The sequence below is a fragment of the Chaetomium strumarium genome, assembly GCF_033439665.1.
Source record: "Chaetomium strumarium strain CBS 333.67 chromosome Unknown B0T15scaffold_5, whole genome shotgun sequence".
Taxonomy (NCBI): domain Eukaryota; kingdom Fungi; phylum Ascomycota; class Sordariomycetes; order Sordariales; family Chaetomiaceae; genus Chaetomium; species Chaetomium strumarium.
In genome coordinates, this window is record NW_026944433.1 from 2120195 (window position 1) to 2141508 (window position 21314).

The window sequence follows — 21314 nt, forward strand, 5'->3', positions numbered from 1 at the left end:
CCATTTAGGCATCCAGAATATTGCGACCTATCTCTGTCATATATTTCCCTTGTTAAATCAGGGACTCTAGCAGCGACCTCTGCAAGAAGACGAAGAAAACAGGAAAAGCAGGCACAATGAAGTTCTCGGTGGCAACAGCAATGGTATTGGGCATGGCGCCCCTGGCGATGGGAAAGGCTGTCCATAACCTCTACCCCGGCCGGCGAAGCATGCACGCGCAGGAAGTGTCAGTCAACAAAGTCAGCACAAACAGCGTCAAGGCGTCCCAGGAACAACTCGCCGAGCTTCAGCGCTTGATCGGTCTGCAGACGGGCCAAGGGACAACGATCAACTTCCTCTGGGTCAACCTCGGTGGCGGCGCGGCTACAACCGTCGTTGGTTCCGCCTCGACCGTTACCGTCACGCAGACCGTCGTCGGCGGTGAGGCTACTGCTCCGCCAGCCGTCACCACGGGCGAGGCCGCCACAACGACTGCCGCAGCACCAGCGACCGGGACTACGGTTGTTGCCGGCGGTGCCACGCACAGCGTCACCGTCGGCGGACCCCAGGGCCTAGCATTCGACCCGCCGCAGCTCTCAGCCAACCCCGGCGACACTGTCATCTTCACCTTCCTTAGCCAGAACCACACGGCCACGCAGTCCACCTTCGACAAGCCCTGCGAGCCGCTAACTGGAGGCATGGATTCCGGTTTCCAGGCCAACCCGAACAACACTATCAACCCCCCGCCGCAGGTCGCCATGCAGGTGATGGTTTCCACTCCGCTCTGTAAGCTTAGCCTCGCCTTCACCTTTCCGACTTCAGGCCGTTGCTAATCGCCGCGTTTCCCGTTGAAAACAGGGTTCTACTGCCGTCAGAAGGGCCACTGCGGCAAGGGCATGGTCTTCAGCATCAACCCGACCGCCGAGAAGACGGCCGCGCAGTTCCAGGCGTTAGCTATCCAGCAGGCCGGCAGCGGCACCGGGTCAGCCATCACGGGCGGCGGCAACGCCAATGCGACTGCCGGTGCCGGTACCGATGCCAGCGCTAGCGCTAGCGCCAGTGCCAGCCCAAGTGCCAGTGCTGATGCCGGTAACGTCGGTGGCGATGCCGCGGCGTCCACTTCTGTGGAGGCTTCCACGCCTGCTGTCACCGAGGGGGCTACCGCCACGAGCGGCGGCATCGTCACGGGCACCGGCACGATTGGAGCCAATGGGGCGTGCGTCTGCGCGGTGCAATGCAGTGTCGGCGGGTTCCCTAATGCGCAGATGCAGGGGAGGGACAGCTTTGGTGGGTGGGGTGGTAAGTCTATTCCGTCGTCTCCCCTATACCATTCATGTATGCTGACGCGTTTTTGCGTGTAGGCGCCGTCCCCGTGCCCGCGGTCGAGGCTGCTCGGTTCAGGGCATAGAGCATTTGTCAAGCTCATGAGTATGCTTGTTGTCTGGTTAGTTTCTGGAACGGGTGTTCGAAGCGGATGTGATGGTGCGGCGGAAATACCATTATCTGTAGATCTTCTTTTCTGTCGTTTCTTGTTTTTTTCTCTCCTTCGACTGCTAATCCAACCTCTGTGTTGTTGGAGCAGGGAGGTATATGACTGGTTCGTATCTTCTAGGATGCAACAAATCTTAATTTATAACGAAGTACGAGGTGGAACAAGAAGGTTCTTCTTCCCTTGCCTCACATCTTGCACGTTCTACTCCCCATGAGCCGTCCGCTCCGCGGCATGAAGCCGTTCCGCCATAACATGGCGCAGCATGCATACTGAGTTGTTGCTTACTCGCAAACCAATCAGCTTGGTATCCACTATAGTCGTTTTAGCATCGAAAGAGGTAGGAGTGCTGATAAAGGGTATCCAAACACGATGGAGACAGCATCGTCCTTCTGCACAGCCAGAGCAGCGCTAACCACCATGATCCGTACAGAGGAGAAGGAAGAGAAGGAGGATATAATATATGGATATAGAGAAAGCAGATTACCCCAATTCCGAGTTCGCGCCTGTTGACAAAAGGGCAAAATCAGCCTATCACACGCTCCGCAACACCCCTCTCATCTGCGCCTATAAAAGCCAGCAAGCGATCCCTTGCGTCTCCAATGATGTGAGGGCGTATGAATATCTGTCCCCAACCTGACTTGACGCCCCGTTCAGATCCCATGATTCGCCTTAACAAGATGCATTCGCCATGCTGTGTGTAAAAGATGCCGTTTCTGTCGTTTGTTGTTGCTGCTTTCCTGGTATCAGGCCGGAACCGCAACACGCTTCTTCGCCTCGTTCTTTTTGGCGGCCATGGCCTCGGCGGCCTTCCGAGCATCAGCTGAAAGCGGAGTTAGTATGGCTGGTTGTGGTCGTGTCGGGAATCGGAGACCAGGAACCGGGAGCCCGCGAAGAAGGTCTCCTTATTACGGGCCCGGACGACTCTGGTGAAAGGGATGGGCGCATACCAGCAGCCTGCTTCTCACGCATCTTTTGTGCGGCAAGCTCCTTTGCCTTGGCTAGCTCGCTGCCGCTCATGCCGTGGGCCTTTTTCTGCAGGTGGGAAGACGCATGTCAGGAACGGACCGCGAGATAGCATAGGTATGCGGAATATACTGCGATACGCTAGAGCGTACCTGAGCGGCCTGCTTCTTCATGTTGGCCTCGCGGGCCTTGTCGCGCTGGTTTCCGCGGGACATTTTGATGATGAGACGGGTCTCGTTCGAGTGTTGGCAGCGACGGCTCGATATGCTGGCGTACGTTCAACGCGCGCTTGGCGGTTGGGTGTCGTGCGTCGTTCCGCAGCTGCGAGAGCGGAGTGTTACGGAGGATGGTTCTGGAATCCGGCCCGGGATTTTGATTCAAATCAGCCACCTAGGACCCCTAAATCAGGCTCCCGCAGCGTCAGTTGCCTGCCAGCTGGTCATTAACAAGGCATACTGCTGCAGTGCGAGTCTGAGCGCTTCGGCTTGGGATCCACCCGTCAAAACATCCATTGCGATTTGGCAGCGGCTTCTTGACCAATCACCGTCAGCCCACTCTCCATAACGTATCGCCCCAACCGCCGCGTAAACCTCCTGACCTCGTCTTTCTGGCAGCAAACTGCCGCTGGTTTTCAAGTATTTTCGCAGCGGGATGTCTTCCAAGATTGGCTACGTGAGAACATCAAATCTAAAGCTCCACACACGAATAACCAAGTCTCTGCTTTGTTGCTGAACATAGCACGTACTTGTACATGGTCACCTTGGCAAGGCTCTGGGACTATTGTCCGACGACATATGTACCTATCCACAACCCGTCTACCTCAGTGTGTAGAGCTGGAATCTGGAAATGTTAATGACACACTGCAAGTCATATTGGTGCCCGTCATCATTCGCAACCAAGGTATACGCTACTACTAGTAGTATGTCCATCTGACTTGTCTTACCCTAACCCTTGGAAACACCATACGCCTGCGCAAGTTCCAATTTTCAGACACACCCTCCAATCCGGGCATCAAGAACTTGAATATCAAAGTCCTAATAAATACACAACTACAGGCCCTTCTCTTCTTGCTTTTCAATACAGGGAGCACGGTGAGCCTTGAAGGATTGCTCGTACACAGCAGACGAGCTATCAAGTCGACGGTGCCCAAGACAAATAAGGCCTGAAACGGCCGTGGCTCGCTCTCAGCCAATCGATGCGTTGATCATGCCCTGCTTCAACGTGCCATGCGCCGTGCGTCTCAACCCCGGCTCGAGCCCGGTTCTGCTTCCTCCTACTGCTCGGTCGTCTGGCAGGCGGATGCCGTTCTCGCCTCAAACGGAGCATTTCCAAACCATTGGATGCCAGTGCTCTACACGGTCTGTACCAGTCGCGTTATGCGCCGACCGATGCAACTTCCACCGCACTAGCTCCACTCGACTCGCTCGGGATCCTGGGGCCACAGATCGCCACATGTCGTCCCGGGTCGTCGGCCTGGAGAAAGCACTCCGAGGATGCGATGGGCCAGTCCAGGAGAGCTGCCGTGTAGCTCGGCTCTTGCTCAAGCAGTTACCCGCGCGAACCCCTGGACGCGGATATTCCTGTCCAACAGATCTCTCCTTTCATGAAACAGGCGCGCAGGTCTGGGTGCTTCTCTACCCGGAGACAGTTACAGCGCCAATAGCTTCATTGGTCAGGAGCTAAGGAAACATTCTTGCTTAATGCGAAACAGTCGCGGAGAGACCCGCGGTCCAGTTCGACCTGATCCTTGTTCCCGCTGTTCCCCCATTGTCTGGCCTTTTTCTTTATTGAGCGCGTTAATTGCCTGACCGTGGCAGCAGTTCCCATTGTTAAAAGGCCGCTCACCAGCACCGCAGCCACACCCGGCTTTCTGGCCACCATCTTTGTTGGGTCGCTATTGTTCTGCCTCTCCACAATGAGGGTGCTTTCCTATTGACGGGCTATTCATTCCCTTTGCTCCATCCCTTATCTACGCAGCGCGGCCTGGTCCGTCACATCTCATTCTTCTTCAGAGCAACTTTCCTTTTCTATCCTTCTCGCTACAGACCATCGTGTCATCAACTTGTTGGTGTAATCTGCCAGCAGAGCATCACTCAGCATCATCGGCCTCTCTAGAGAAACTGCAGTCAGTCGCTGGCTTCGGACCAACACTCTTTGTAAGTACATAAAAGCTGCCACCTATCTTCTCCCCAGCACCATACCCCGAAGGCGCGAATTTCCCGAACCTCTTTCTACGAAGGAGAACAAGCAAACCGCCCCCGTGGAAATCGTTATCCGTCATGGCATCCACTTCCGCGGCGATGGCTCGCCGGCCGTCTACAGCGCGCTCTGAAGTCTCTGCTCTGTCGGACTCGGGATGTCATACGGTGCGCGCCTCGATGGTGACGACTCTTGAAGACTACCTTGTCGAGGAAGCTGTCGCCCCTGAAGCATATATGCAGCCGGGCAGAACCAGATCACGGAGGGCCATGCCTCAGAACGGGCCTTTACGCTCTGAGGCTGGGCCGTCTAGGGTCCTAATAGGTGTCAGAGGGCCAGCTATCCCACTCACACAAATCCCACACCCTACGGTGGCCGGCGACGTGGCAGAGGCTAACAGCGAGTCAGACAGACCTCAACCCAAAATGTTCAGTCTCGGGCAGGACTCGAAACTCCTGGGCATTGGCCATGTGGCTCTCAATGTTCTCCGCGCCCTCAACCTAATCGGCCTGACTGCCGTGATGCTGGCCAGCATGGCGATGCCAGTGCTCTCGGGCCTCAAAGGCCACGCCTTCTTTTTCGACGCGGTCACTCACGTCTTGGTCTTCATCTTCTCGGCCTTCCTCTTCTACTCGGAATTGCCTCTGCCGTCACGGTTCAAGGAGTGGTACCGCAGGAACTGGCCCGTCCTGGGCCCGGACCACTCGCTCGCGTGGCTCGGGCTGGGCATGATTTTCATCGGCTTCCAGGTTCTAGGAGATCTGGTCAAGCCGGCGTACACCATCGACACGATCGGATTGGCGTGGTGGCGTGCCATCCTCGCCGCGGGCATTCTCTCCCTCACCTTCGGCTTCTTCAACATTGTCGGCTCGATCGTGTTCCGCGTCTCCGCGAGCCAGACCCAGATCGGCATGAAAATCACCTGCCGCCAGATCCGCACCCACGGCAAGCTTGCCCTGCAGCACGCCAGCAACCAGAGCATCGACACCGGCTTCAGCGAACACTACTCGCCTCCGCACCGCGACAACTGGTCGGCACACGGCTGGTCCAAGGAGGCGGCAGACGTGGAGCCGTCGTCAGCAGTGAAGCGCCTCACGCGCGTCCTCAACCCAATGAACTTCCGCAGGTCGCGCATCCAGATTAGCAAGCCGATCCCGCAGGACACGCTGGATGTCGAGCAGCGCGGCCACGACAATCGGGCAAGTCCGATCATTCCGGATATCCAGCGCCCTCCAACCGCGCTGCATCCTGCGTTTACTGGAGGCAGTCGGTACAGTGAGGCCCATATGGACCGGTTTTGATGAAACCGGGAGGTTATGAAGGGGGAATCTATGCGCTGTCTTTCCTTGCCTTGTTTTTCCCTTTATAGACACAAAACGACTGGAAAGTCGATCTATAACTACTAGTACTGCATTATGGGATTGGCATGGCAAATGGGATCAATGGATGGATGTTGGTGGGGCTGGGCGTCTCGGGGTTCTGGGAATTGTGGTTTAAGGGCTCGGCTGCTCACTGTGCGTTGATTATATACCCGCAGCTTACGGAATCCTTTTGCTTTTGAGTTTGGGCTTGGATGGGGATACTCCCGACCCACGGCCATGGACGTAATATATTGGATCAGCCGCTTCCCCAGGGGCACACGAAACTCGCACTCCCCAGCAGCGTGATGTGTGCGGCGACACACTTCTCAGGAGGAGGTTAGGAATGTGGTCCGTGCGCACTACTTACATATTTTCAACGTCCCGTCAAGATTGATATATCTCTTAGCTCACACACACAAGGGAGCTTAAGCTTTGGACCCCCTTACTCAACTAGGGAATGGCTTGATCTCTTGCAAATCTGCCGTCACATCACGGCTCTCTTGGGAAATGTACAGTACCAGCTGCGGACGTCAGACCTTTGTTCGGGGTCACCGTGGTTGTACAGTGCGGAATTAAATTGGAGTGGATCCGATAGTCAGTGCGCCGCGTGGCTCATGTCGTGTGCTGGCGGTCTTTATAAACTGCCGTTCCGTTCCCTCCACACAAACCACATTGCAGTCAACAAACCCAATTCTCTGACCAACGACTGTGGAACATCTCGGGAGTCAACGCCGTGTGAAGCTGGCAATATTCAACAGCGCACCAGTCCCCTCATTACCTGCACGTGACCATTTACCCTGATCGAACTTGCACTCAATTCCCTCGTTTTCTGGTTCTGCAAAGCGTTGCAGCGTCACGGCCCAAGGAACTTCGCCGACCGCCCATATAAGCGTCAGCCCTGTCAGTGTGGAAGGAACCGGTTGTGAATGGTCTGCCAATCTTGATTTGGGACCCTGATTTCAGAGGCCAGGCTGGCCAGGTTGCGAGTGGACGATCCCGCACAGGGAAGAGAGCGATTTGGGTGCTCGGCTGCATTCGTGGAGAGGAATAATAGCTGATACCTGCCTATTGTTCTTGTCTCTGAATAGCGGCCCACGTCTATCAATTTTCCTGCCCCTATCTGTGATTGGAACCTTCCGCAGGGGATTTCTTTCTGCATCTTCTTTCACTCGCAGACAACGCGCTTGGCCGTAATTACGACACAAACTCGCCTGCTCATTGACTGCCCGCCCGACAGGTCCGCCTCCAAATTTGCGCGGCGCAACTATGGCAGACAACGCGGCCGATGTGGCCGAGGACTACCGGCAGGCCCTGGAGGACCTCACCGTCAATTCGCGGATTGAAATTGCTACGCTGACCAATATCGCCCGAGAGAACGCTAATCACGGCTTCGCGATTGCGGAGGTGCTGCAAAACCACATCAAGAAGGTACGCGCTGTCTGTTGTTGCAAGCCTTGCGGGGCTTCTCCATCCTGCTTAAGATTTGCCCGCCCCGGGAGTCCAAAAAGCTGACCACCAAAGTAGGTTCCGCCGTCGCGGACGTTACCGGCGCTCTACGTGCTCGATTCTATCGTCAAGAATGTCCCAACGCCCTATGCGCTGTACTTTGGCCCGAAGCTTTACTCGATCTTTATGGGCGCCTACACCAAAGTGGATAATGCCACACGGCGGAAGATGGACGAGATGCTGAAGACGTGGAAGGAGCCAGTGCCGGGTTCTATTTCGACAAAGCCCGTCTTTCCGATCGAACAGGTTCGTCCCATCGAGAATGCTTTGATGGCTGCCCGGAGCGCCGCTTTTGCCGCCACGCAAAGCAGCTATCAGGGGCAGCAGCAGCTCCTCCGTGGCCGACAACCTATTCCCAGCCGGGAGACCCCGACACCGCCGACAGGAAGGCCATACCAACCTCCCCCGCATCAGCCTCCTTATTCCGGCCCGAACGGGCATCAGCCGGGTGCGGCGCCGCCTCAGCCGCCGTATCCGGCCCATCCTGTCAACGTAAGCCCCGCTTTCTGTTCCGCTCCACGCTCACGTATCCCAGCTGCTGACGTCTCGCAGGGCGCATCACATGCCATTCCCCATCGTGCAACACCACAGCCTGCTCCGCCGGCTGGGCCATACCCTCCGTACCAGCAGCAGCCGGCTTTGGGGCAGGCCTATGGCGCTCCACACCAGGGAATAAGCATAGACAAGCTGAAGGATGATATCCAGCAACTGATCGTTGTGGAGAAGGCGGATTTTGCGCAGGACCCATACAATACTAGTAAACAGACCAGACTGAAGGCATTGCTGGACTTGCAAACAATAATCCAGAGCCAAGACATGCCTCAGGAGCAGTTGATGATCATTAGAGATCGAGTAGCTGAACTTGCTGTAAAAGCCCGCCCCCCACTGCAGCCGCAGCCGCAGCCGCAGCCGCAGGCCGGGCAGGTCATCACTGCTGTCGCGGCGCCCAGCACCACTTACCCTGGTGTACCTTACTCTACCCCAACACCTCCGGTTGTGTCTCAACCGCCGACACCCGTGCCAGTATCAGCCGCGGCGGTGGTCGCGGCCGCTCTGGGCCGTCCGCCATCCAGCACCGCCACAGCAACACCTCCTCCGGCAGCAGGCAAGGGCGCCGTGTCGCTTGACACGATCTTGGGACCGGGCGCGTTGGCCACGCTGCTATCAACAGCTACGCGCAAGTCTGTCACGCCTCAGCAAACCCCGACTCCACAACCTCCGGCTGCTGTTCCGGCTGCTGTTCCGCGGTCACCGCCTCCGCAGACACCCGCCGATCTGACCAAACCGGCCGGGGCTGCTCGTCCACTGCCCTCGGACCCTTCGGCGCTGCTGGCTCTGCTGAGACAGTCTGGTGTGATCAAGTCTGGGCCAACACCGACGCCTCCACCGGCTGCGGCGCCTGCTATGCCCACGCTGCCACTTCCGGGCGTGGCTGGGGGGTTCCAGTCGCTGGCCGGTGTACTGGCCGAGGGGATCATCCAGCTCAACCCAGCTTCTCTGAAGATGTGAGTAAATACCATACCATTCATGACGACTCCGCTCTCGTGTCGATGGGACCATTCCAACTAAATAAACCCCCTTCACAGTTTCCGCCCGCACTTGATTGCTCAACTCCACGAGGACCTCGGCCCGCCTTGCACCCAATGCGGCAGGCGCTTCAAGACAGACGAGGATGGCCGCCGCAAGAAGACGGCGCACATGGACTGGCATTTCCGCGTCCACCAGCGGATGACGGACGCCGAGAAGCGCGGCCAGCACCGGAGCTGGTATGTCGACGAGTCGGACTGGATACGCTCCCGCGAAGCCATCGACACAGACTACGTTGCGCCGCAGGATCCATCCGGCGCCGCCCTCTCGTCCTCTGACGATCATCACTCTACCACCCCCAGCCATCAGTTCAGCACGGCCCCCAGCACGGCAACCATCAACACAAAGCCCGCCGCAGCAACCGCAAAACTCCCGCACATCCCCGTCCCGGAGGACTCGTCGCGCATGAACAACGCCTGTCCCATCTGCCGGGAGCGGTTCGTGATGAAGTGGCTGGATGAGGCGCAGGAGTGGGTGTGGACCGATGCGGTGAAGGTTGGTGAACGCGTTTACCATGCCAGTTGCCACGCCGAGGCCGCGGGTGCCATGTCTGCTACCCATCAATATCAGGGTGGGCAGCAAGGCGCAAAGAGGGGGGCGACACCAGATAGTACTGGCGTGTTGGGCAAGAGGAAAGCTGAGGTAAGTAATTCTGTTCTTTTTTTTCCCTTTTTTTTTCTCCCCTCTTCTTTCCCCTCCCACTTGAGTATAAGCGAAAGGAACACTAGGAAGCTAATCAGGGGACAGGATGAGGTTGGTGGCTTGAAGGGGAAGATCAAGACAGAGGGGTACTGATAGACCATTTTGCTTTTATCCCCCCAGTTCATGGGTTGACGAGGCTGTAATAAGGGGGACAGGAAGGCGGAGGTGGTGGGTCTGCATTAATCGCCAACATATTCATTTTTTGCGGCGCAAGAGGGAGGTTCAAGGTGATGGATGGGTTCGGCGGGTGCTTCTTGGTTGGCCCAGATGGAAGACGGTTGCATCATGAACCAGAGGAATGGCATATTGAAGCGAAATCTGTCCCTAGCCTTCCTTTTTGGTTTGCTGCGCAGAAGTCACCTCCTTTGGGTGTCATTGTTTAAAAAGCGTTGAGAGGCCAAGCGTTTCGGGAGCGAGGGTATGACATTGAGCCGGATTGAGGCTCTTCTGCCGGATGGAGACCGCGCCATTCTGCTGCTTCTTATTAGGTATCTATATCGGGAATATCAAACTTGGCATCGCGGTTCTGATATCAATCAGTCAATGTCAGCTGAAGCCGCTTAAAGGTGATACAGCGCTCTCGTCGTGGCATGGAGAGAAGATGCAGCCTGGAAGCTGGTCACGTTTCCCGTACCTACAGTATGTACCCAGGGCACAGCTGCCACCGCGTCTACCTAGCTCTGCAAGCATGCGTGTATCTTGTACCACTGGTAGTAGACACCTCGGTGGTCTCGCAGTCAGGGCATTGGAGAAGGTCAGTCACTGAGCGCCTCAAGGGCCTTCTTTTATTGGCACTCCGAAAGGTGCGGTACAAGTACATGTCCTCTGTCTATGGTCCTAACAGTACTACCTTACCTTAGTATGTAATGTAAAAAATTGCACATACCTTACTCATATCGCCCCGCTTCCAGCCGCCATTGTCGTCCCAGTGCTCAAGTAGTTAGGCACCATGCGATCCTCATTGTGTATGAGACAGATATATAATCCTCCATGTTGTATTGCAGCCCGAGGAAGCCGAAACCAAGACTAAATTCCATGCAATGCAGTACCTGAAACCCAACGGCCAGAATTGAGCCGGGTAAAGAAAGCCCTTGTAGCCCCCAGTACACCAGCATTTACCTCATCCGGAACCTGTTCGCCCGATCTCCATTGGTGCAGTTCCTCTAGGTGCAACTGGCCTTGGTTTCCCCATCCGGTTCGCAATGACGGTCGATGCGATAATCCAAGAACATACGGAACCCTGTGCTTCCCGAGCCATAGATAAGTAGCCCAAATATAACGAGATGGCATATGAACCAGAAAGTAACCACCACGCGGCATTAAAGCATTACGAAAGGCAAAGGTACGGGTATCGCAAACTGATTGTAAGTGCATGTGAATAGAAATAAATGAACGAGAGGAAGTCGGAAACCTCACGTTCTGTCTGAGGGATCAAGAGTCGCCCGGTCGGGGCCCCTGATCTAATGTTGTCGTCGTCGGCGGTGGCGGTGGCAGCGTTATTTCAGCACCCGCAGGACCCTGCACCCTCGTGCGGATATGGAACCGCTCCTTCAGTCGATCGGCAAGCCTTGCCCTGCGTCCGCGCTGGTCCTCGGCTTCACCATTGCCATCCACCGCGTGTGGCGCCGACTCGCGCTGCTGCTGTTGCTGCTGGGAACGATGCCGTCTGAGGATCTCTATGACCTCTTCGACTGAGGCATGCCGCAGGCGGTGAAGATCGAGGAAGCGCGAGGATCGTCTACGCTGTTGTGAGTTGCTGCCAGCAGTGTCGCCGTTGTGATGATCGGTATTGCTGCTGCTATCGCCGTGTGTGCTCCAGTTTTCGGCTGCTGCGAGGGGCGGGGAGCGGAGGAAGGGGTCGTTGCTATGGTCATCTACTTCTCTGTTGTGTGGTCGGAGGTTTAGGTCGAGGCGGCTTTGAAGCGAGAGGGCGTCAGTAAGGGTTCAGTATTGGGTGAAAATGATACGTAAATAGCTTACCATAGAGGGCAGGACCCGGAAATTTCAACCAACCACGGGTCAATACAGGGCGGATGGAATCTGTGGTCGCATGGCAGGACACGGACGTCTTCTCCAACAGTAAAGTCCTCAGCGCAGATGGAACAGACAGCGCGTTCCTCCGAAGGGCGGCCTTGTCTATTGGTTTCGCCCTTATCCGGACCTGCGGTGGCCCCTTCTTGACTTGTTACCAACGCCGAGTCAGGCGGGGATACTGCGCCCGTTATTGTTTCCGGATCGTTCCGGCGCACTTGCGGCGTCCGCGGTTCTTCCGAAATCGCTGATAGCCTCGTCCCCATGGCCGGATCTGGTACCGTTACTGATGGTTGTGATTCAAGTTCGAGAGACGGGTCTGCCTTCGCCGGTCTGGGATCCCCGAACTTGACGATCGGCAGCGTCTCCAGGACTGCCCGCGCCAGGCCTCTTGCCCGACTCTGTGGTGGCCGGCCAGCATCGCCCACCCGAGGGCCATAAAGCTCAGGGTGCCGGCGCGCCTTCATCGCGCCCATCACAATGATGACCAAAAATAGCAGAGTAACGAGGCCAGTTATGCTATAAAGGATGCTCATGGCAACGGCAGAGGTGTGCCTTTTACCATCCGGGCTATCCGTTGGGATGCCGGCGATATCTGGATTCCCGGATATGCTGGCCCGCAGGACCCCTCCGGCTCGGATCGTGTTGTTCAGCGTATCGGCCGCCTCCTGCGCGTTCGCCATGGTGTAGAGAGAGGCGTAGCTCAGGTCTTCGTCCCCGTCCACGGCGCAGCAGTTTGCGTCTATGCTGTAGAGCAAAATGGCCCTGGTCCTGTTCGCTACAAGCTGATTGACCAGTTTCGTTGCGTTCTCGCTGTCGCAACCGAGAAACGCTATCGTGTCCAGGCTGTTCAAGCGGTCGGAATTGGCCGGGAGTTCGACAGCCACCAAGTCCCCACGAATTCGGAAATGCTGTAACGCTGTTAGCCACCACAGCTCTACTACGCGGCAGTCCCGCTGGCAGAAACTCTCAGTTCTCACGCTTTTATCGGTGTCATTCGACAGGCCTGCGCGTTCAGTAAGCGGATAGACGCTGTACGTCAATGGGAAGGCCTCTGTCTCGGGAGGGGCGAGGTGAAGCTGCATGAAAGAGGGTAACTGCGACATGGGCAGATCGTGGAGAGATGATACTCTCACATCCCCCGCGCGGACACTAGGAAATGTTGGGAGGAAGAGTAGAAGGAGACTGGCCAGGAACGGTCGACCCAGTAAGGCCGTCATCACTCCGGCACCGGCGACGGTCGACGTCACCGCAAGGTGGTCTGAAAGCCAGATAGCCAGACGAACCTCTTGCAACGATCGGGAGCCCGGTCGGGAATCACTGCCCGCTGTCGTGATCGGCGATCGGGGAGAAGGTGGTTGAGGTACAACGTTTGCCAAGCTAGGCCTCACATCTCGCGCAGTCGCGGCCGTCCCTTGTTCCTTCAGTTTCTGATCGTCAGGCAAGGCGTATGCTAAGATGCCTGAGAGGGAACACGTTAAATGGGGGATCTGCGGTCGGCTCCAGAGAAGGTTCGTCCAGTCGGAACAGCTGGAAGTGGGAGGTGTGGCATGTAAGTTCTGTAAGCGGCGGGGATTTGGTGACGTCCAGAGACCGAAATCCCCGAAAGTCGGGCTAGCCTCGACCGCGCCGGACAAAAGAATGGCCTGAATCGCCAGCATACGGTAATCAAACGGTAGCTTTCGTCACTACAGGTAAGGCAGAGCGCAGCATGTGGAATCATTGCATCCGTTATCAGATGGGATGCTGTGCGAACTGCGGAGAGAGGGACAGCCGAGCATAGTGGGAGGAATGATGACGATGAAGTGGATCAGTGGATCAGTGGGAAGTGGCGTTTTAGAACTGTTTTAGCGGCCAAAGTTGCGAGTTTGCCACAATGGGCTACGTAAGGTATCTTACGCTGTAATAAACCCCACTAAGTATCGTCAACGCCCGCTCATATCTATCAAATACTACTTGTATGCAACTTCAGCTGTCAGGTCCCGGAACGCGCAAGCGTTTGTGATCGCTCTGGTTTGGTACTCGAATAGGTCCACGGTATAGGACATACAACAAACACGGGCTCGCCGGCGCCATAGATCATATTGCAAACCTTCGGGAAAGTAAGAGCCCATCTCCACATGGGCTGTTAGCCTTTGGCACTGTGTTTCTGGAATGTGAATGCACCCGTGCGCTCCAGAAGAATGTACGTCCTCAGGGCAGCGCCTCAAGGTAGTATTCTTTTCTGGACGGACATCACACAAGGTGTGTTGCAGGACACACGCAGGCCCGGAACAGAGTCGCGTGCATGGCGGAATTGGGCCGGGTTCTGTGTGTTCGTGTGATGCTCAAGAACTTTCCACATGCCTGCTTGTGTAAGTTAGCCTTCAGCACTCGCTCATTTGGGGCCATCATCATCTGCGCGCGTGGTCCACTGGTCCCTGCTGCTGCAATGCGGGGCCTCGTTGGGCTTTCATCCCTTCCTGTGGCTAACACAGAACTGGTGAAGGCAAGGGACGGTAAAACGATTGAGATGGGATCGTGATATACCTACGCGGGACTTTCCCGAGGCGAAGCGTTTCTAACGTTGAGTTAGGTACCAAACATTCGATGGCAAAGACCCCGAGTTTCTGTGCCCATCGCAGACAGTTTGGCGGCAACGTCGTTAGATCTCCTCCAAATCCTCAAGATCATTGAGGACCGGAAAATCGCCGACCTCTACCCGCTCCGGCCTGACGAATACACCACGCTTAACCTCCGACTCTTCGCCCCAGTACCGGGTTCCTCCAATGCTTCCGTCGTTCTTGCCCACCGGTTCGTCCAGCTGGATGCCTACCCAAGCACCCAAGCCTGGGATCTCCTTGACATCGCCGACATACATGATCTCTCCCCGTCTCGTGTCATCTTGCCCAACCCTACATCGCTTCCCGATGGCGATCCCGCGAGCTTCGATTTCCTGAGCAATAGCCGCAATCTTGGCCTGCTCGTGGCTTGGGGCGTTTGGGTCGAAGCGCCCAAGTTTTTGGGCTTTCTTCCAGGCGAGCACTGAATCCGTCTTCTTTTCATATTCTTCTTCGGGTAATACATACTTCTCCACGCCAGCAGTACTCGAGAAATTGGGCCTGGCCGAGACCGGCCGAGTGTCCACCACCTGGTGTAGCCAGTCAGCTCAGTTACCTGCGTCTCTGGAGCAACGCCGTCGCAGCTTCATTAAAGACATGCGCAATTCGTTTGGGCAGCGGCCTCACTTACCAATAACTCGGCATAGGGAATGAGGGGAAATTGCGCCAGCTGGACCGACTCCTCATCCCGAGCCTCTACGGGGATCTTGTCACTAGACGGCGTCTTAAGAAAGATCTGTTGGCAAGAGGGAGGGATGCCGGTGACACGTTCAAGCTTGGCTTTGAGTTGAGAAATTGACCACGAGGGAGTGATCCGTCTCTCGGAGGAGGCGTAGTCTGAGACCACATAGAGAGGTACGTCTGCCATGTTTCGGGATCGATCGACTGACAATCCTTGAAGTGCTTTGGCGCTGTGCAGAGGTTCGATCAAGACTGTATTATGAGGATCGAGTGAGCGGATGAAGGCGGGCTGTCGAAATCAACACGTAGCGTTGAGTTGCTGTCACCGTTGCCAAGTTCGGGAGGGCAGAAAACGCGGATAAAGCGAGTCAGGCTTTTTTTTTTTAGTTGAACTCTAGAGCGATATATCGTCTAGACGCCTAAGGCACGTAACTTTGCATGTTTTGCCGGTGAGCTTGTACCGTAGATGCCCTGATGCTGACGGTGATCACTACACTAATTGCAACGCAACCGCCCAACTCGCATTGGAGCCTTGAGTCAGCTGGTGGGGCATGAGGCTGGCCCAGCAGCATAAGCCAATCACCTTTCGGGTGGTTCGCCTCGTTGCTGTAGAGCAAGCTCCGCGGCGTGATCTGCCTTCGCCCGAGGTTTAACGTTATGCTCATCTCCACTTCTAGCCTACGAATACATCCGTACAGTAATCAGCCTAGAACACACCTTATTGCTTCTACGAAACACGGAATTGCGACAAACCATGTGCAGCTGCGTCGTGACCTAGGGCCACACGGAAACCTACAACTTCGAATGTTCTGCCGAATCTTCGATTGGGTCACACCGTTTGCAGCGCTCGGCAGGCAGCATCTCATTGGGGGACGAATACTACCCGGCTACATACTAGTAGGTACTAAGTTGAGGTAGCACCGGCTCCAAGCATCGCAGCATCGATGTCGTCCAACATGAGATTCCGCGGCAAGCTGAATGTCAAACGACATTGCCGACGATCATTGGCCAAATCAGCACAATAAGGATGGACTCGCCCACCTTTCCGACAGCAATTGACTTGTCGATGCCCGAAGCCGACGGGGGTCATTCGGTTCGACCCGCCCTCGTTCGCCTTGCCCCGTTCAAACGGGGAACAATGGATGATGCGTGCGCAGTCACGGTTTACAAGGCCTGACAAGTCATGCTTCGCTCTCTCTTCCATGGCCGAGTTGTCTCATCCACCCGCATCGCAGCGTGCCGATGAGTGAGGCTGCTGCGAGGCCCATAACCGATGGATGCTTTCTGGCCACGATACCATTATCAACTCTGTCCACTCACATACGCCTTCTTCGTTTCCCTCTGCAGCACTCCGGTTCGATTTGAGTCACCGCTTCTGCCTCTGGATGCAATTGACCGCCTGTGTACGAAGTAGAGTCGTCTGCAGAGTGCAGACATGGCGTTCCAGCCTTGGCGAGACACCTCATCCCCAGCAACAGCGTCGCAGCAAGCAGGAACCTTCTCATCTGCTCGCGTTGTCTAGACTATCAAGGCGACAGGGACAAGGGGCTTATAGCGGGTGTCTAGCGATAAAATCATGCATGCTTGCTACCCAAGATCTGTTCCTTGGCCGCTCACCGCCACGTTGGGTGCTGAACGATGCGTTGTGCCATCTATCCGTTTCGAGATTCCTCTCTGTGTAAGAAGCCCGGCGAGCCGGCGGAGGTCTGCTAACCAAGTCCTTAGAGAAAACCAATCGCTATCATTCCAAGTACAGAGGTGCTGAGTAAGAAGTGTGCATTATATGAATCACTAATACAATGTGAGAGGTTCGGGGCCCTTTGTTGGACACCCACCGACATTCATTGATATTGCCCCAATGAATTATACGGATCGTTAACGCGTTACGCAGGTTATTACTCCGTAGATCGAAGATGCGGCGGCCAACCCTGCAAGGCCAAGACATCCATCGCGATCGGGGCTTCCCGGTCCGTCCAATGACCTCGCCGACCGAGCTGACAAGGGCGCCATTCCCACAGGCTCGAGACCGCCAAACATGTCGAATACGCTGACTTACATACACTTCGTCTCACTTGACTCTAACAACTCGTTTGATGTCCACGGCTTGACACAACGGCCCGGAACCGAGAAACACATGCAAGCCCCAGACCTTCAGCGACGTCAACGCACACGGTCATGGATTATTGCCCCGCAGACAGAGCGCCAGCATCGAAGAACCCGTGAGCAAGGGCGCTGCTTTACCAGGGTCATTTCGATATCAGCTCCAACACCCGCGTGGCGGCACCCTCAGAGACTTTTGGAAGCCTTATTAACTCGCCCCGCCTACACGTCACCACAAGGCCAGACATCCGTCATGGAGCTAACTGTAGTGTGTTTCGCAGAACCTAGAGTTGTGGGTGCTTGCATGGCTGCCGTATGACCGACCTTGGTCGGTTGTTGCCCCATCCACGCGTGTTGTAGTAGCGCAGCATGAGCTGGGGCTTAGTACTCTGAACGATACTCCGTAGCACCCTCCCAAACCGCAAACTCGACAGCACACGGCCCGCTCCATACTTCCCTCGCCCATGCCGATCGAGGTTGTATGAAGCCAATACTACAGTACAGAGCAAACCATTGCCTTGAGGCGACACAAGTGCATGCTCAATTGCTCATACCTAGGTAGCCTGATCCTGGTAGCACAGTGCTCACTTGCCCTTTGGTTTATTACAATTCACGATGGACCTGCCGGCAGCGTCCCGGAACCCTTGATCGTAGACGCGGGGCAAGAACTACCACAATCTGCAAGTTGACCGCCAGTTTAGCGGTACATACAACAACATCTGATGGACCGAAGCTGAATGAATGCCCTGGAGGTCGGAAGGCAACAGACGGTAACCATCCTCCGAGGAAATTGACAACTCACGCCAACAAAGCAATTCGGTTATTGTTTGGCAACAGATTGTTTGAACAAAGAACGCAATAGACCTGAGATGCGGGCTTGTACACGATAAGAGTCCGGAGGTGCACAGGCATCAGCCCGGGTCTGTGCCGAGTACATGCATACAAGTCGGCAACAGAATCGGCGTCCGCCGTGCCGGGGTCAGATCTCGTTCGCTACACTACGCTCCGCTAAGTAACACCATTATGTATACGAGATCCGGCATCCTGCAACAGCGCAGCCAAGTAAATGTAGTCGGCACTGATGTGACTCAGGCCTTGTTGACGTCGGTCGATGCAAGCAATGCATCCGGCGGTCAAAGCTGCGCGTGTCTCTGCTGCAACGTGCAAGGATCATGGCTTGACGGAGAACCAGCGCAGTCCAGGCGACGCTTGGTATCGCGATGATAACATAGAAATTCCGTCCTTGCACGGTGATTGCCTCGCCATATCGGGCACACTCACAGGCAGCTTTGATCGAATCAAGCGGACAAGTTCTTATTCTATCGTAGATCTGAGAATCCCACAAAAGGGTTGCAGGCTGAATAAGGAGGATCGAAGCGAGATCTCAAGCGCCACTGCTTTCGCGTCTCGACAACTGTTTGTTGCAAAGGCTTGCTGAGACGGCCAAACTTCTGTCCACAGCGTCTCTGCTTGGGCATCACGATGCCATCACAGCGCAATCAACTTGTCGGGGCATCAAGCCAGCAGACAATGGAGGGTAACGGGTGTGCCTCGAATAGGGGGGATAGACCACTCGCGGGTGCATCTCATTATTTCTCACCTCTCTGGAGTTACCTCCCGCATCACATGTCTGGACTCGACAAACTCCCTCGACCCCCTACTGTTTCGAACTCGTGGAGTCTAGACCCCGATTCGTTTCTCCTGTCTGTGGCCTCTCATTCGTGGCAGTCCTGCCCCAACAGCCACCACCGAGTCAGTGATTGTTGGCTATGACAACCGCTTCTGGCTTACAAAGTACGTAGATCTGGGAAGCCGTTGGAGCCGTGCAGGGATATGCCTGCCTTGAGTGATGTGCTCAGCACCTTCGGGCATCCTCCCCGCCACCAACCCCCCCCCCCCTCCCGGACAACGTAGCTACTGCTCACTGACAGGCTTGAGGGCAACTGACAGACTTCGAGGGCACTTGACAGGCTGTGAGCGAGAAACTCCTGTCGTGTAGTGCTCGAAAGAAGAGCTAGGAAGAGCTGAGAAGCGGGCCGGTCAAGCCCAATCCAGATTTCAACCCGATCATTGGCACGGCTCGGGCTGCTTTGGCTTTCTCGTGGGCCGTCCTCTACAGTAGGCTCAAGCAAGCCCTAGCAAGCCCACGGACTGCAGACGGGAGCTCTCGTCATTCCGCCCCCAACCCCCAACGGGGACAACATTTAGATCATCAACCCTGCAGATCATGCTTGCCACGACGGGCCGCACATGCACGACTTCGTGGCTCTCCGTGGTAATCCCTCTCGACAGCAGCTTTGACTCCACGGTTTCGATCTCGATCTTGATTGTTTGTGGAGTCCCTGGCTCCCTTGATCTGGCCAGTGTATTCGTAATACTAGTACAGTAGGGAAGTCGATGTGACAGACCGGGACTCTCAAGGCGAATCTAGACCCGCCAGGCCCCCTCCCGCTGCAGAAGCAGTGCCGTGCTTGGGTTGGAATGGCGAGCTATGGAGTGCAGTTCGGTCCTGCGGCCATGAACGGTTGGGAGGATGGGTGGACCAACCTACCCTTAGTTGCTGCGATGCTTCACATTGTCTCGAGTGACGGCTGACTCGGCCGGGTTGGCTCTTGTGCCAGTTTGTTGGCCAGAATGGCAAGTAGGTGAGGCTGCCCTGTCACTTCCCGAGCTACTTACCCTTGGAAGGTACTTAGCATGTACAATACAATACAATACAACACATACCCTAGGCGGTTGCTCTTTTCAGGGCAACGGGCTCTCGCAGGGTGTCTCGCCAAGGCGAGTCAAGTGTGCGGAAAACTAGCACTGAGGTGGCATCGTAAGAAGGTACAGCGTCTGCGGCCATTGCAATGTCGCAGAAAGCAGAATAATTTAACCCTGGAAAGATGTGCGGGAGGGTTCAGGGCTTGGCTGAAGGTGCCGGGTTGGATCAGCAACCCAGCACCCGTCCCCCAGGTAAGGCAAGGTACCTACTTGTGGTAGTCGACAGTACCGATCCGTACTCGGCTTGGTGCTCCACATTACTACACTCGCACCTTCCCTCCCACTCCCAGTTCGCCCCCGGACGTTCACCAGGTCCCTTCGCTCTCTCACCCGGGCCCCGATGCCTCTGCCCTGGTCATCATTACTACTAGGAGTACCAATACCGCCTGCAGCCACTGCTGTACACTTCCGTCCCCGGACTACTTCAAGTTGCCTTCCTACCTTCCATCTTCGAAGTCATCTACCAAGGTTCACTCTCGCCTGCTTCCTTCCGCGGCCTCCCTTTATTTCACCTTTATTAGCTGTTAGCATCACCCTCCAGTGTCCACGTCTGGGGCAGGCACGCCGCACGCCGCACGCCATCATCGAGGTACTTTGACCCCCCTCTTTCCAACAGGCCTCTCCCTTGTTCGTGCTGAGGAGGCGGTGGATATGGAGAGCAGATACTCTGCTCCCCTCAAGCAACATTCCGTCCACCCGCTGGCCTGATCGACGTACGCATCCGCCAACACTGCTTTTATACGCTGGCCTCCTCCCCGGCCTGCCTTGCCCCGTTGATAATTGGCCGGACGACTTCTCTAGCAGCAGCCAATCAACATGGTAATGGCCGTTCTGCGTATACGAACCGCATCTCGTTGAAAAGGTACGGCTTCTTCAGCGGCCCCATCTGAGCAGGAGCTTCCCTTATCCACTGGGTAGGCAGCCTCAGCCCTTCTGTTGGGCACCCCTTTCCTTATACGCTACCTAGCGCCTTCCAGCACCTGGAGGCCGCGCAGCGCATTCCAGCTTCCCTCACGTGTTCCGTTGCTTATACAATAGTACAGTTGTACAGTCCATATCGACAACAATCTCGACCACATTCAAGCCTCTTTTAGTCACCGCCTAGACTCGGTCACAGAGTGTCAGGTTGTCAGCTCCTTGCGCGACTTGAGCCCGACGTCGAGCTCGCGAGCCTAGAGCCTCTGGTCGCAGCTCGTTCTTGGGGGCAGATTACTGCTTAGGGCACGCAGCTTCGCGTGCCCATTACTCTCTGCCCTCCCAGGCTGTGTACGACGAGATACAGCCATCGTGGATATCTCTTCGCTTCTCAGGGACTCTGACTCCGATGAGTCCCGCACATCTGACAGC

The 21314-nt window shown here is 55.9% G+C and overlaps 6 protein-coding genes across 6 annotated transcripts; 3 read left to right on the forward strand and 3 right to left on the reverse strand.

Moving 5' to 3' along the window:
- Positions 1-116: 116 nt before the first annotated feature.
- Positions 117-1387, forward strand: B0T15DRAFT_575959 (uncharacterized protein; the record flags this gene model as incomplete). The annotated part of the gene is made up of 3 exons (XM_062871009.1): positions 117-765; positions 838-1278; positions 1341-1387. The coding sequence occupies 3 exons, from the start codon at positions 117-119 to the stop codon at positions 1385-1387; spliced, it is 1137 nt and encodes a 378-aa protein (XP_062720317.1).
- A 568-nt stretch (positions 1388-1955) lies between these two features.
- B0T15DRAFT_536828 (uncharacterized protein) lies at positions 1956-2872 on the reverse strand. Its single transcript, XM_062869575.1, has 2 exons — positions 2587-2872; positions 1956-2503 (listed from the first exon to the last, which is right to left on the reverse strand). The coding sequence occupies exons 1-2, from the start codon at positions 2647-2649 to the stop codon at positions 2288-2290; spliced, it is 279 nt and encodes a 92-aa protein (XP_062720318.1). The 5' UTR covers positions 2650-2872; the 3' UTR covers positions 1956-2287.
- Positions 2873-5058: 2186 nt separating this feature from the next.
- Positions 5059-5934, forward strand: B0T15DRAFT_494991 (uncharacterized protein; the record flags this gene model as incomplete). The annotated part of the gene is made up of 1 exon (XM_062867071.1): positions 5059-5934. The coding sequence occupies one exon, from the start codon at positions 5059-5061 to the stop codon at positions 5932-5934; it is 876 nt and encodes a 291-aa protein (XP_062720319.1).
- Positions 5935-7021: 1087 nt separating this feature from the next.
- Positions 7022-10046, forward strand: B0T15DRAFT_245130 (uncharacterized protein). Its single transcript, XM_062863112.1, has 4 exons — positions 7022-7422; positions 7519-7992; positions 8053-9005; positions 9087-10046. Exons 1-4 carry the CDS (start codon positions 7261-7263, stop codon positions 9880-9882), a joined length of 2385 nt encoding a protein of 794 aa, XP_062720320.1. The 5' UTR covers positions 7022-7260; the 3' UTR covers positions 9883-10046.
- Positions 10047-11062: 1016 nt separating this feature from the next.
- B0T15DRAFT_245228 (uncharacterized protein) lies at positions 11063-13671 on the reverse strand. Its single transcript, XM_062863113.1, has 2 exons — positions 11770-13671; positions 11063-11704 (listed from the first exon to the last, which is right to left on the reverse strand). Exons 1-2 carry the CDS (start codon positions 13479-13481, stop codon positions 11221-11223), a joined length of 2196 nt encoding a protein of 731 aa, XP_062720321.1. The 5' UTR covers positions 13482-13671; the 3' UTR covers positions 11063-11220.
- A 438-nt stretch (positions 13672-14109) lies between these two features.
- Positions 14110-15400, reverse strand: B0T15DRAFT_245271 (CAP Gly-rich domain-containing protein). The gene is made up of 3 exons (XM_062863114.1): positions 15052-15400; positions 14350-14950; positions 14110-14169 (listed from the first exon to the last, which is right to left on the reverse strand). Exons 1-2 carry the CDS (start codon positions 15286-15288, stop codon positions 14465-14467), a joined length of 723 nt encoding a protein of 240 aa, XP_062720322.1. The 5' UTR covers positions 15289-15400; the 3' UTR covers positions 14110-14169; positions 14350-14464.
- Positions 15401-21314: the final 5914 nt, after the last annotated feature.